At 45.4% G+C, this 15,984-nt stretch overlaps 1 protein-coding gene across 10 annotated transcripts in view; it reads right to left on the reverse strand.

Moving 5' to 3' along the window:
- Positions 1–15,984, reverse strand: part of NECAB2 (N-terminal EF-hand calcium binding protein 2) — a 403,696-nt gene that overhangs the window by 63,345 nt on the left and 324,367 nt on the right. For 9 of the 10 annotated variants that reach the window (XR_016444201.1, XR_016444200.1, XR_016444199.1 and 6 more), the window contains one exon: positions 14,425–14,481. The exons of the other annotated variant lie outside the window; for it this stretch is intronic. Coding sequence is in view for 5 of the 9 variants with exons in the window: in XM_090062952.1 (XP_089919078.1) it covers positions 14,425–14,481 (57 nt within the window). In the remaining 4 variants the exon portion in view is untranslated. The remainder of the gene's footprint in view (positions 1–14,424; positions 14,482–15,984) is intronic. 10 annotated transcript variants of the gene reach the window in all.

Here is a 15,984-nt window from a genome sequence, read left to right on the forward strand (position 1 = left end):
GGGAGCTGGCAACTGAGCAGGCTCTGCTGGGGTTGCAAGAGGTGTGAACCTGTTGCTAAGCTCCGGTGAGGGAGGGGCCTTGGTGCGGTGGGCCTTCGGGCCTTGACCACCTTGGTCCATGCCCCTGACTGGGCAGAACGGGAGGTCCCAGAGTCCTCCTTAGTCCTGGAGGGAGACGGTGCTCTACCCTGCGGCTCCCGGGGGAGAAGGGCCTGGCAGTAGGAGTCTATCTCCTGCTCACAGTCCCTGATGGCACGCAATCTCTGGACTGTGGCCTGGAGCTCCTCCAGCTGGCGCGCCAGAGACCCCAGTAGGGAACAGATCCCACAAGGGGAGGTGGCCATGCTCCCAGGCCCCAGAGCCTGAAAAAGGGACAGGCAGCCCCCAGAGCCAAGAGCCAGTGGCTCCGTCTGCGTGGTGCCCGGGACCATGGGTTCCGTCTGGGTGGCCATCTCTGAGGTGCCCAATGGGGGTGCTGCAGAGCCCGAGGGGACCCTTGGGGTGTGGCGCGTGCCCATCCGTGTCATGCCTCTGCTAGGCTGGCTACGGCTGGGGCTGACTACTCTGGGGGGTTCGCAGGCAGGGTCTCGTGCCCTCCCACGCCCTCTCCTGTGCGAACTCCGCGCTAACTCGAGCACCTGTTTACGCAGCCTGTTTGCGTGGCTCTGGTCGCGTGACTCCCTGGGGGCTGGGCCAAGTAGGGGCCTGGGCGGGGGCTTGACCCGGCCGGGCTCCAGGCAGCCGCCTCCTCCCAGGGAGTGAGGAGTTAACCCCTTCCCACCACGAGCCCCTTTACCTCCGGCTGTGCTGGGGGTCGGCAGGGGGCTCTGCGGCTGCTGAGGGGGTGTCTGGGGCGCTTCGGGGGAGCGGGGGCGCAGCGGGCTTCTCCCGCACGTCTCTCACCGCTCTGGAGCCTAACTGAGCTTTTTTTTTTCCCCCCCCCCGTTTGGCAGGCCCTTTTAAACTGTGCGCATGTGCAGTAGGCCTGCTGTCGGGGAACGCTGGTTTCTCAGGCCAGGGAGGCCCTGCCCGGGATTTGGGGGGCCCTGCCCTACAGGAGGGGGACTGCTGAGCTCAATTAGGCTCCGGAGTGGTGAGAGACGCGCGGGTGAAGCCCACTGCGCCCCCGCTCCCCCGAAGCGCCCCAGACACCCCCTCAGCAGCCGCAGAGCCCCCTGCTGACCCCCAGCACAGCCGGAGGTGAGCAGGCTTGTGGTGGGAAGGGGTTAACTCCTCACTCCCTGGGAGGAGGCGGCTGCCTGGAGCCCAGCCGGGTCAAGCCCCTGCCCAGGCCCCTACTTGGCCCACCCCCCAGGGGGAGAGAAGAGAAGGAGTTTTGAAGAAATAAAAGGCCAATTTATAATCAGAGCAAAACAGTAGTTCCTGGTGGGAGGCATTCATTTCAGAAGTAAATGTGTCCACCCAGGAGAACAGACATTCCAATCAATTTTCCTGTGGAATAGCTGGGTTGTAAGTCTCACATACTGAATGTCAGAAGTGAATATTAACTTATTATAGCTGTTCAACCTGATAGGTGATGCTTACTGGTGATGCTCTTATTGTGTGTACAAACACTGCCAACCACAGTGCTGGCCACTATTATAACTTGTATTATAGGGATGTCTAGGAGACTCACTCATGGATTGGGCCCCATATGGCTAGGTGCTGTACAAACACAGAATAAAAAGTTGGTCTAAAGTTTCTTCTGGAAAAGGAGTAAGAAATAATATAGGTAAAAACTGGGGAGAAAATTTAAAAGTGTAGTGCTAACAAAGGCAAGCAGTAAATAAAATGCTTATAATCGTCGAAATCTGGAAAATAAGAGTAACTACTTACTGGAAAAGTAAAAAAAATGAAGCTTAACATCTGTGCTATTATGATGCCTCACTACAGTAACAGTAAGGTGAATGTTGCATTAGAAAAGTCTAAGATCGAACCCTACTTTTTAAAACCACACCTAAGAGAGCAAAAATATCTTTTTTCCAGGCTTCTGGGATTCTAAGAAGCAGCTTGAGAGAGGCAATTTCCATATCATTTTTCTCTTTTAATTAAAATAATTGAGGTCAATGCATCTTCCTACATATATCAAACTCCTCTGATGCAACTTAAAAATGAATATGAGAACAGTGTGCCTCAAGGGAAAGAAGCCAGCCTTACTGAAATCTGCCATTAAAAGACAATTAGATTTTTGGCTCCACTTGTAACTGAGTGAGGAGAACAATAATCATTGAACAATTCTGACTTCCTTTTTGCAGGGTGTACAACATGAGGAGCAGCAGTATCACCCCGGGAACACAGGCAGGCGTCATTTCAAGAGAGACTTGTTAGAGTCCATTTTGATTTGCAATCTTGGACTTTGAAAATCCTAACCCAAGGGAATGAAATATTTGGAAGACACAAGAGCTTTAACAAGGACCACAGAGATGGCCATTCTGGACTAGTCCTTCTAATCCAATCTTCTCTTTCCTGTAGGGACAGGACTGGATCAGTGGTGCCCAATCTCTTGGCCCAGCACAGGGCTGGTTTGTTGCCTTGATCCTGCAGGTGGGGTTGGCGCATGGGTGCAGTCTCACATACTGAATCCTGTATGCTGGATCTGACCTGACCCTTGCAGACCCAACCCTGTGCACAGGCTGATCCTGTGCACTGCATCTGGCTGTGTAGTAACCCCGTGTGCTGGCCCCACCAGTGATCTAGTATGCAGGACCACGCCATCTGGTCCATGGAGCTGCCCCAGGGTCCAGAAATCTGGCAATAGAGGAGTGGCAATTAGCGGAATTCAGCTGTTTCCCTTCTGCCAAATTTCTAGACTAGGCTGGATGACATGGCTCCATCATTGAGCACCACTGCTTCAGAGAAATGTACAAGAAATCTTGCACTATGCTATGGTGGGATAATCTACTAAAATCCTTCCTAGCACCATGCATTTAGTGGCTAGCCTAGAGCCCTGAGGGGTTATAGCTTTCCCACTTTTAAGAAAAATATCCAATCCAACTATTTCATAGTTTTCATAGACATTAGGGCTGGAAGGGACCTCGGAAGATCATCGAGTCCAGCCCCCCACTCGAAGGGCAGGAAGTCTGCTGGGGTCATAGGATCCCAGCAAGATAAGCATCCAATTTGCTCTTGAAGGTGTTCAGAGTAGGTGCTTGAACCACCTCCGATGGCAGGCTGTTCCAGACCTTGGGGGCTCGGACAATAAAGAAATTCTTCCTTATGTCCAGCCTGAAATGGTCTCGCAGTAGTTTATGACCGTTTGACCTTGTCATCCCTTGGGGTGCTCTGGTGAACAGACGTTCCCCCAGATCCTGGTGGTCACCCCTGATAAACTTATAGGTGGCCATCAGATCACCCCTGAGCCTGCGCTTTTCCAGGCTAAAGAGTCCCATGGCTCTCAGCCTGTCATCGTAAGGTCTGTTTTCCTGACCTCTGATCATGTGCATGGCTCTTCTCTGGACTCTCTCAAGCTTCTCCACATCCTTTTTGAATTGTGGAGCCCAAAACTGGATGCAGTACTCCAGCTGCGGCCTCACCAAGGCCGAGTACAAGGGGAGAATGATGTCCCGGGATTTGCTTGAGAAGCATCTATGGATGCAAGCCAGTGTTTTGGTTGCTTTACTTGCTGCAGCATCGGATTGCAGGCTCATGTTCATCTTGTGGTCAATGATGACCCCCAAGTCTCTTTCTTCCATAGTGCTAGCCAGCGTAGCACTGCCGAGCCTATAAGGATGCTGCAGGTTTTTCTTCCCAAGGTGGAGAACCTTGCATTTTTCGGTGTTAAACACCATCAGGTTCTCATCACCCCTTTTGCTGAGCCTGTCTAGTATAGCTCTGCCTTCTCTTATTAGCTATACCAGCTCTTTTGTGAATGCCAACAAACTCTTGGCCTCAACTAGCCCATTAGCAATAAGTTCCTCAGGCTAATTGTTCCGTAAGTAGAAATACACCAAATATTTCCTTTTGGCCTGTACCTTTCCAAGGAAAGATAATCTTCTCTGAAACTGATTCATACAACTGCGCTCCTTATGAAATAGTATCAGATAGCACACAGACATACACTGTGCAAGCTATTTTCCATCTCTCTAGGCTACAACTATATCCCTACTGCAAAGGGTTGTGTTAAGTAAGGGAACAAATTCTTTCTAATGCTCTTAACAAACAGTTGCCTCACTCTCAAAGCTCAGACTTAAATAGGACAATGGATCAGAATCTAAGGGACCCTCCCCTCTTTTCTTGGGAGATTTATCATGGCTTGCTGCTAGTAACAGAGGTAAGGGAAGATGATGTCCAGACCTTCAGGTTGTTTGTCCTTAATGCACACTTACTACTAAGTAGCAAGTGTGAGTATCTCCATTTGTATTGCTTTTTGCCCTTTGTAGTCAAGCTATTTGCCTGAAATGATGTGGTAACAGCACACAGGATAAATACACTGTCTTTCATCAGACACCTATACAGGAGAGATCACAAGGGGCCAAGACTGATCAAAATGGCTCCAACTCTAAAAGCAAATGTAGTTAAACAGGAAACAACATAAAATCTATGGTTCTTTAGGCTTTGGATAACTGAAGCTAATCTAATCAGACTGCAGGGATTCTTGGTGCCCAGGACATGCTTCATCTATTTCTCCAGTGTTCTAATAACATGCTACAGAAAACACTGACAGGTTCTGTTCCTACCATACTTCTCACTATCTCAATTTTGACTTCATTTGAAGCAGTGCCACAAGGGAACCTTTATTTATTGGCTGCCCTCAGAAACTTCTTTTAAAGAGGGACTTTCCAGCTTTGAACAGGAAGGGTGAGTCAAGGCAGTGTGTTCTATTCTAGATAGGTCCTTTTGCCAACTAGCAACAAGCCGCTAGCACCCTGCCTTAATTTATTCACACTGCCTTAACTTATCCATCACTGGATCAGCTTCAGATTCCCCTGAAATTTGGTGAGAGAGGGAAAAATGAACCTCTCCTGGCTTGTTCCTTCCTCTAGCTTTTTCTGGGTACCCCAATTCCTCACTATCATAAAATGCTCCAAAACTTTCATATCTTTGCCTTTATGACTCTCCTTCCCCCTACATCCACAACATCACAGATGCCAGGTAGAGGTGTGACCAGGTAGCTCAGTGCTCAGGGAAACTGTGACACATGGGCAGTGGTGGCTCTTGGGTGCTAGTAATGTGGCCAGTTGGTGGCAGTGGCAGCTATTATTTCCTATCCTCTAAGTTGATACCTGGAGCTGCTGACCCAGCTTTAATTATGCTACTGATGCCAGCACTTTTTCAGCCTTTAAGTCTTCCAGAGTCATTCAAAGTTTCTAGCCAGTCCAAACTACAATGCTTGGACCTGAACACCTACTTTTTTTTTCTGGAGTCTGGCTTGTTTGGTACTGAGAATTCAGGTCAGGCTCATCTTATTGGGAAGCAAATCTCATCTGCTTCTCAGTCAGAGAGTAGCTAACAGCACTATTGGTATACTATCACCTACACTGTTCTGAATAAAGATGTGTTTTGCAAAGCAGTATCTAACAGAGCAGACAGTGTAAAATGCTTTTTGTGACAAGGATAAACGTTCATGCTTAAAATAAAATTCATGCCAGCCTTTTTATTCACCATCTGAACATTAGGAACATTTATCTGTGTTATGGTAATGCCTCAGGTCCCAAATGGAAAATGGCCTGGCTGTGTTACACTCTGAACATATAATTAATAAGAGAGAAAGCCGTTCCCTGAAGTGGATGACACCAAGCTGGGGCTGTAGTCAATACGCTGGAGGATAGGACTGGGATTCAGAGTGAACTCAACAAATTGGAGGATTGGACCAAAAGAAATCTAATGAGGGTCCTTACAACAAGGATAAGTGCAAAGTCCTGCACTTAGGATGGAAGAATCCCCCTGCACTGCTACAGGCTTGGGACCAACTGGCTAAGCAGAAGCTCTGTAGAAAAGGACCTGGGGGTTACAGTGGACAATGAGCTAGATATGAGTCAGCAGTATGTCCTTGTTGCCAAGAAGGCTAACAGCATACATGGCTGCATTAGTAGGAATGTTGCTAGCAGATCAAGGGAAATAATTATTCTCCTCTGTTCTGCACTGGTGAGGCCACATCTGGAGTACTGTGTTCAGTTCTGGCCCTTCCACTTCAGAAAGGATGTGGACAAGTTGGAAAGACTCCAGCAGAGGGCAACGAAAATGGTTAGGGGGCTGGGGCACTGGCTTATGAGAGGCTGAGGGAAGTGGGCTTATTTAGTTTGCAGAAGAGAAGACCGAGGTGGGATTTGATAACAACCTTTAACTACCTGAAGCATAGGTAATGCACAGGGGAGGTATGGGTGGGCACATGTCCCCCTGAGATTGGCCGCTGTTCCTGGTGTCTCGCCATCCCCCACCTCTCCTGCCACTGACACCGCTGCAGCTGCCTATGTGTGGTCCCCACTCGCCGCCACCATGCCTCCTGCTGCCAACACCACCACCACTGCCTGCAGGTGGTTGCTGTGCCCCCCCAGCCTCAGAAGGCACCCACCCTGAAGTGGGTTCCAAAGAGGATGGAGATGGACTGTTCCCAGTGGTGGCAGAACAAGGAGCAATAGTCTCAAGTTGCAGAAATTAAAATTTAGGTTGGATATTAGGAAAAAACTTTCTCCCTAGGAGGGTGGTGAAACACAGGAACAAGTTATCTGGAGAGATGGTAGAATCTCCATCTTTGGAGTTTTTTAAGGTCCAGCTCAGCAAAGCCTTAGCTGCAATCATCTAGTTGGGGATGGTCCTGCTTTGAGAGCAGGATTGGGCTGGATGACCTCACGAGGTCCCTTCCAATCCTAATATTCTATGATTCTATGAAAGATCTGTCTGCTGAAGCTGCAGTGACATACAGGTTCATGAGAAACAAATGCCAAAAATGCCATGGGGAATATCTGTGAACACAGAACTTCCCATTTACAAGTGCAAAGCTTTTTCTCATGGTGCTTCCTGCCTCATTCAGTCAAGGAGCAGACATACCATTATGCCAGTTATGTGACCAGTCATGACTAATCTATGCAGTTCACATTTTGTGTATTGAATGTTTATCATAAGTAACCCTTTGAGTTAAACAAACAAACAAACAAACAAACAAAAAACCCCAAAGATATATACGTAAGGCATTTCAGTAACCAATACATCATGTTAAAGTGAATTTAGCCAGGCTTTTGGCTTCTCTGACTAGAAAAACAGACAGAGACCATAAGTGTTTCTCTTGGTCCTGTTTCTGATCAACATGCCTTTCTCCTTAGTCCTTGTTCTCCTGTTAATTTATTAGGCAGAGATTTGCTTTGTAAACTCAGCTATAGTATCTATTGCTCTCCTAATGGTGTTTATCTAGATGTCCCCTGTGATAACGAGACAGCAGTACTTGCTGCTTTAGCTAGCTCACCTCTTGAGCCTGAGTTCCCTAATCTTTCTGTGTTGCAAGAAGAAATCATAAAAGCTGTCCCTCCACTTCTCTGGTCCCAGCATGCATACAAATCCATACTACCCAGCCTGTAAAAATTAAATTAAACCCAGCTAAGCCTTTACCCAAAGTTACTCAATACTCTTTACGTCCAGAAGCTGATGAAGGAAAATGCTCTGTTATGACTGCCCTTTTAAAGCAAGGTATCATTGTCCCAACTAAGAGTCCTTGTAATACACCTATTCTTCCTGCAAAAAAAACCTAGAAAGAATACCTATCACTTTGTACAAGACCTTCGTACAGTAAATTCCGCAGTTTTACCTACTTTTCCTGTTGTACCAAATCCAGCTACTATTTTGTCCTCTTTTCCTCTTAATGCTTGTTGTTTTACTGTTGTTGACTTGTGTTCTGCATTTTTCTCTATCCCTATACACCCTGATAGCCAGTTTTTCTTTGCATTTACCTACCAAGGACTTCAGTATACCTGTACGTGTTTGCCCCAGGGCTATACTGAATCCCCTTCTCTTTGTTCTCAAATTCTGAAACAAAGATCTAAATGACATAATATTTAAAGAAAATTCTGTGCTTGTGCAATATGTTGATGATTTGCTCTTGGCATCTACCTCCCTTGAAGCCTGTAAAACTGATTCTTTAATTCTCCTCACCTCTCTTGCTCTAAAAAGCCATAAAGCATCTAAAGAAAAGCTGCAGCTTTGTCTTCCTCATGTCCACTATTTAGGTCATGATATTTCTGCTAGAGAATGACTGCTTTCCTCTTCCAGAATAGAAGCTATTCTTAAAATTCCTATACCAACTACTGTGTCCCAAATGCATACCTTCCTAGGCATCAGTGGATACTTGGCTATGCCTCTATAGTCAAGCCGTTGCAAAATCTGACTCTTGTTAATACCCCTGAGCCTTTACCCTGGACTTCAGAGATTGAAGCCACTTTTGTCTCTATTAAACAAGCTCTGTTGAAAGCTCCTGCCTTAGGCCTTCCCGATTATACTAAACGTTTTATTCTTTTTTGTCATGAAAAGGATGGATTTGCACTTGCAGTATTTACTCAGACACATGGAGACAAGCACCGTCCCATTGCTTATTATAACTCTGCTCTTGACCCAGTTGCAGCTGGATTTCCCCCATGTCTCTGACCTGTAGCTGCAGCTGCCGTCACTGTTGAACTTTCCTCCACCCTTGTATTAGGTTCTCCCCTTATTGTTGCTGTCCCACATGCTGTAGCAGCCCTTTTACTAAAAACAAAAACCTAACACCTTTCAAATGCTAGATTAACTAAGAATGAAATCTTGCTTCTCTCTGCTGGAAATGTCACCCTAACTAGGTGCCCTGTTTTAAACCCTGCTTCCCTGTTACCTACCCCTTCAGATGGTGAACCCCATGATTGCATTTTTGTTACTGCGCACCTATCAATGCCCCGCACTGATCTAAAGGACAACCCCTTGCAAAACCCAGATCTAGTATTCTATGTTGATGGATCATGTCAAAGAAACTCAAAAGGTTCCCTTGTTGCAGGATATGCAGTTTGTTCCCAATATGATGTTATAGAAAGCCATCACTTACCTAATGTGTATTCAGCTCAAGTTGCTGAGCTTGTGGCCCTCACCAGGGCTTGCACCCTAGCCTCTGGTGCCTCTGTTAATATTTATACTGATTCTCACTATGCTTTTGGTATTGTACACGATTATGGTCAACTTTGGAAACAAAGAGGCTTCCTCACTTCAGGAGGTGCCAAGATCAGTAATGGTCCATATGTAAATGCCTTGTTGAATGCTTTACAATTACCTTCTGCTGTCACTATTATTAAATGCCAAGCTCACCAGAAAAGTTATGATGATGTTACACGTGGGAATGCTCTGGCAGATTCCGCTGCCAAAGCTGCAGCTATTTTCACTCCTCAGGCTACGCCTGTGTTTTTGTCTATTCCAACTGACCCGTTTCCATTGGCAAGTCTTCACAACGTTGCCCTCCTCCAAGATCAGGCTCCAGAACCAGAGAAACATACATGGAGACTGGCTGGGTGTTTGTTATACCCTGACCATTTGTGGCGCTCCCCGGACGGCCGCCTGGTGGCCCCAATGGTCCTTCTTCCTCATCTTGCTTGCATACACCATGGCATGGTACATGTGAGCAAAGGAGGGATGATAGAAGCTGTTAAGCTTGATTGGTTTGCTCCAACTTTTCCATCTGTGTCTCACCAGTACTGCCACACCTGACCTATTTGCCAAGCCAATAATGTGGGAAAGCCTGTAAAAACAAAGAAGGCAGCACCCCCCCCACCTTGGGGACCATTTGTAAATTTACAATTAGATTTTATTCAAATGCAGAAATGTTGTTCTTATGAATATGTTGTTGTTATTGTATGTATGTTTTCTGGATGGGTAGAAGCCTACCCATGTGCAAAAGCTAACACCGTCACTGTAAGCAAAAAGTTGCTCAGAGACTTTATTCCAAGGTTTGGTATTCCTTTATTCCTAAACTCTGATAGAGGAACTCATTTTACTGGACAGATAATGAAAGAAATCTGCAAAGTCCTGCAGATCCAACAGAACTTTCATTGCCCATACCATCCACAGGCTTCGGGCCAAGTGAAACGCCAAAATGGCATTCTGAAAAATAAACTGGCCAAAATTTGTGCTGAGACTCACCCAAAATGGCCAGATGCATTTCCCATAGCCCTTATGAGTATGAGATCTGCTGCCAACCAAAAGACTGGGCTTAGTCCACATGAAATTCTAATGGGAAGACCCATGAGGCTCCCCGCCTCGCCACCTGTTGCCTCCCACTTTTGCGATGTACATTCACTTGATGATACTATTCTAGACTATTGTAAGGCACTAATGAAGTGTGTTAAGGCTTTTCATTCACAGGTACAAGCAGCTCTCCCCAAAGAACCAGATGAGCCGTCCCATTCTATCATGCCTGGAGATTGGGTCCATGTAAAAGTCCGTCAACAAAAGTCATCGCTGGAACAGCCCATTCCAGGTACTCCTGACCACCAACACTGCAATAATGTGTCAAGGACTCCAGACATGAATCCACACTTCACACAGGAAGAAAACATCAGCCCCATTAGACCAAGAGTCTCATCCATATCAAGCTTGTAATCAGCCTCCAGAGACTGGAAGTGAACCTAGCGCCTTCCAGCAACAGAGCTCAAGACCAGTAGTGAGCCAAGCACCTACTGGCGAAGAGGATGTGCCCCAACGACACCACTATGCCCTTTGGGACAAGAAAAAGGCCTCTACCTAGTTCCTGGTTCCCAAGGTGGAGTTGGTTAGTCATGATTTGGGTAGATCTCAGTATTTCCTTTTGGGCCATCTTATATGAACTTGACTCATCAGTTATAAGAAACTCTGTAAACCAAACTACACTTCCGCACCGACAAAGAAGATCATTGCATGAAAATATATTCTCGTCTTTAGTTAACCAAATTGGGATAGATTTAAACGTCTCTCGTTGTTGGATATGTAGCCATGTCCCTATCTATTCTACCGGAGGAATACCCATGATACCAGTACCCTTGAATGCAACTCAGATGTTAGTCCCTTACTATTCAGATTTTCATGGAAATGAAACTTGGCAGAATGTAAGTTGTAACTGGTCTGACTATGTACGATTACCTTATGCCACCCCTGGAAAGTTCTGTTGGACTTGTAATGGATCTTGTGTTGCAGTAGGAGTCAGTAAGTGTGAGGTAGAATTTAAGATAAATAGTGCTTAGTTTTCTAACGGTTCCTGGATATCTAATTACTCTCCTGCAAGTCAATTTTCAGGCTATTATTCACAATGGATGATATCCCCACACTGTAACACAGGTGGATATACTGCACTAGCTGGTCATTATTTTGTGTGTGGAGATAAGGCCTATAAAAATCTTCCCTCTGGTTGGAGAGGAACGTGCTGTGTCTCTGCAGCGTATCCTGCCTTTACTATGAAATCACACTTACCTAAAGGAAGAATTCGCAATGTTTGCAAAATTACAGAAAAATCAAAGGTTTTGGGGTATAATGTTCCCCAGCTATGGCACAGGCTTAGCTATGTCCGAGATAAAGAAAGTTGCAGCATCTCTACAAAAGATTGCTAATGCTACTGCTGATAGTTTTGATAAAATAAATACAGAAATGAAAGAAATAAGACAAATGACATTGCAAAACCGACTTGCATTAGATTATATACTAGCCAGCAAAGGAGGAGTCTGTGCTTTAATAGGTAAAAAGTGTTGTACTTATATTCCTGATAATTCAGAAGAAATCCAGGATTTAAGTAAACATATCCAAAAAGAAGCAGGCAAACTGCATGAATCAGTTAGCTGGAATTTGAGTTCTTGGTTTAGCTCTATTTTCAGTTCCTTAGGCTTTACCGTCATTCATAGTTTGTTGATATTGTTTGTTGTTTTTACTGAAGTATGCCTAATGTTTATGATAATTCAATGTTGCTTAAACTGTGCTGTTAAACAAATGAGGAATAGCTCATCAACCAGAAATGAAGTATATAATTTGTATGTTGAAATAGCAGAAAGTAAAGAAAAAGAAAAACTAGAAGTTGAAAAGCTAATGGCTATAAATATCTAACTTGTTGAAAAAAAAATTAGGGAATGTAGGAGTGAATTTAGTCAGGCTTTTGGCCTCTCTGACTAGAAAAACAGAGACCAGAAGTGCTGATACTGCTTTTTTCAGTTATATGTTTTGAGATAAAAAAAAAAATTCTGTATTATTGCTCTGTGCACAGATGTCCAATTAAGTAAGTTTGTTTTAGTTTCTTCAAGGTCATTTTTTTTCCTGTTTATCTGTCTTAAGTATAAAAATGCTTAGAAACTTAGGGAGGGGGAGGATTCCTTTGAAACAGACAAGTGAGTGATTCCCCTTGCTGTGCGGAATTCTCCCTGTGATCACAGTATAGCCCTAAATAAAGAAAATCTGGCTCTGTCAGTTCTGATTCAACCACAACGCGAAGTTTGATTTCTTCCACAATCAGAAAATTTACTATCTATCAGTAGATGGTTCGTAGAAGTAAAAAAAATGGGCCATTCATATCTTTTGTTTGAGCAAATCTGGCATCTCCTGTTAATGCCAGGTTGGATATACACCTCTGCGCCTGAAAGCAGAATTGGCTCAAGAGAGACCCCTAGCGGTGAGAAGGGGGAGGCGCAACTGCCAGTCACCAGGGCAGTACAGGTGCTGGTTGCTGGGGCAACCAGTGAAACCTGCTGACAGGAAGGGGCAGGGCTTAGCCCTTCTTAAGCCCAGGCAGGAGGCCAGGAGGGCAGTTCCCCTCTGGCAGCCAAGGAGGGGGGAACTCAGCCAGTGCGGAGAGAGGGGCGAAGACTGGCTGCATGAGCAGCCCCTGGTTTGCTGCCATGGGCTGGAGTATTTTCCTGGTAGGGATCGAATGGTGTTTTGACTGGACGGTTTAGTTTTACGTTATAGCCCAGGGCTTTGTGCTTTGTGTTTAATGTTTGACCACAGGACCGGGTGAGGCTATTAGGGGTTGGAGGAGGCCTCATAGGGACTCCATGATAGCGTGGGGGTCCTGGCGCCAGAGAGGGTGCGGCATCTTGGGGGTGCATTTTGGCCCCAGTCCCCGAGCAAGGAGCCCCGAGAGACAGAGGGGGTGGCGAGGAGCCCCAGAGAGATAAAGGGCCAAATTACAGCAAGGCCCAGGTCAAGATCCTGGCAGTACCATCTGCGAGGCTTGGGCTGCGGTGTAGGGGAGGAAGGGAGCTGCAGATAGCGCCCCCTGGCACTGGGGCATATAACGTGGGCAGCCTCCCACTAATTACATCATTCAATCAATTAATATCAAGGTGTGGCAAGTGAGTAAGCAGGCGGCTGGCCCATAACAGGAGCGCGAAGTCACCACTAGAATGACTCCGGCAGCAATCCCCCTGTCACAACATCCAAACACCTTGGATAGTGACAAGCATAGAGAGATGCACAGATTCAAGCTAGGGGGGATCTGTGCATCTCTCCTATGTATTGCCTATGCTTCAGGTAGTGAAAGGTTATTATCAAATCCCTCCTCAGTCTTCTCTTCTGCAAACTAAATAAGCCCACTTCCCTCAGCCTCTCATGCCTCCAAGCTCGCTTCCCTTTCTAAAGACAAAGTCTTCTTCTGTGCACTCTCTAAAGCCCAGAATGAATAGAAGCAGTTTGTGATAACAACATTGTGACAATAGCAGGAATGATTATCTTCCTACCTTAGCACACAAAACAACTTGCAACAAAAGATGTGTATTTTTCAATGTACTGTTGCACATATTCTTTATTGAGGGACTTTCATTTATGCTTTTGCTACAGATGAAGACAAGTGCAAATATCTATTCAGTTTGAGACTAGAAAAATATTAATTCCACCCAGTTGACTAAGGTGAAAGCAGCTCATTAAGCTCTTCAAAATAAAAATACACGTTTAATTGTCATTTCCCAATGTAATTGCCAGATCATTTCAGGGACTCTAACTAATCTAGAGGGATCAAATGTTATCCATGGAAGGAGACAGCTTCATTTACTTAACTTCTGAGGGCTATGGATATTGCACTGCTCATTAGAGCAAGTATTAACAAAAAGCTTCATGTGACAGAATAAATCTATCTGATGATTTCTGGAAATTGTTAATGTTTGCTCCACTGAGAAATCCTGAAAATAATGAGAAGCAGAATCTTGGTCTTCAAAACTCCTAATCATACAGTTGCTTGAAAAGGATGTTCTGTCCATTTTCCTCCCTCTGAAAGGTTTCATGAGAAGTAACTCAGTTAACTGGAACTTTATCTTGCTGGAGTGATATCATAAGGCATAGTCAATATAGAAGCCTAAAGGAAGATGTTAACCTGACTTAAACAATAACAAGTTGACCTATATCAAAGCCACAGCCACAGCTTTAGCAAAGGCCAAGTGTGACACATCAAATGTGTCAGGTATGCACCTGTATTTGCATATACAAAAAAAGACCTTGGTATTTGCAGGGTCGTGATTATTTGTATATACTCACTGTGCAAGCACTGCTTTCGCTGTCTGACAGTCGCTGGTGCAGGTCAAACCAGACAGTCTAAAAAGCACAAAAAGAAACAGTATAATTTCAATGAACAGGGAAGAAAGACCTGTAAAAGGTCCCTTTTTCTGATCTGAATGTATCACATCGAGTGTCAGGCCTAGTGGCTGATGCAGCTAATATGATGCCACACCTCTCCTACTTACAGTCTGGCCCCTGGACTTGAGCCCCTGCATATCAACTGTCCCTCTCCAGTAAGTGTGACTGGGATCAATATTTGGAGTCTTTCACATTAGGAGTCTGTACTCAGTGTACAGAATAACAAATACTCCTCTTAAAACCAAAGCATTATTTATTTTAACAGTAGGAAGAAAAGAGAGGAGAAAAGGATTTTAGATCAACAGTTCATAGGCATATTGATCTTATCAATGGCCATACCATCACATTACAGGGACCTAGGCAGGCCTAGTTTCCTCAGGTACTCTCACAGGGTCATGCACATCAGGCTATAGTCTTTCTGAACAACTCTTCAACAGCTATTTTCCCTCTGTGAAAGATGGTCCGTTTCTAAACTGCTGTCCTTTGGATCATTTGGTTCCCAGATGTTGTCTTGTCCTTATTTTCTCTTAAGCCACTTCTCAGAAAATACTGAAAAACTTATCTTGAGCCATTCTTCTTCCATTCCTGTCTCCTTTCCTTACAACCTCTTTATTACACTAAATCAAGATAGTCACACAGTAAATATTCAGTAAGCGGTTACAGAGCAGTTCCATTTCCGTCGGTCTCAACATCTGACACTGGTGGAATGCAATTAATGTGGCAATGTTTTGCACTGGTGGCATGATCAAACACTTATATCAAATAATTTCGTTTTGAATAGTAGGGCTGGAAAGGACTTCAGGAACGCATCTAAGTCAGCCCCCTTGATCAAGGCAGGATCACCAGACAAGTATTTGTCTAACCTTATATTAAACTTCCAAGGATGAAGTTCCCAGCACTTCCCTAGGTAATCTGTTCCAATGCTTTACCATCCTCATAGTAAGAAAGGTTTCCTAATCTCCAACCTAAATTTCCCTTGCTGCAATTTAAGCCTGTTACACCTTGTCCTGTCTCTCAAGGCCACAAAGAATAGTCTATTGTAGGAGTTTTCAACCGTTTAAAATAAATGTACCCCCAGCGGCCCCCTTTTTAGTAAGTGTACCCCGGGGGGGGGTGGCAAGTGGCCAGATGCCAAGCGTGTGTGTGGGGGTGGGGAGGGAGGCAAGCAGTCAGACATGGAGAGGAGGTGTGGCAAGCGGTGGAGCGGTGGCAGTGCAGTGTCTGTGCGGTCCTGCTCTCGCTCCACCACGGTCCTGCTCCTGTGAGGCAGTGGCGCAGGGTGGTGGTGCTCCATCCCTGCCAATCCGTGTACCCCCTGGGACCTTTCAAAGTACCTCCAGGGGTACACCTACACCCTAGTTGACAACCCCTGGTCTATTGCTACCCTTATCATCACACTTCAAGTATTTGAAAATTGTTATCAAATCCCCCTTCAGCCTTCTCTTTTCCAGACTAAATAAT

Source organism: Crocodylus siamensis, chromosome 9, assembly GCF_052110815.1.
Source record: "Crocodylus siamensis isolate JL-2025a chromosome 9, ASM5211081v1, whole genome shotgun sequence".
NCBI classification, from domain to species: Eukaryota; Metazoa; Chordata; order Crocodylia; family Crocodylidae; genus Crocodylus; species Crocodylus siamensis.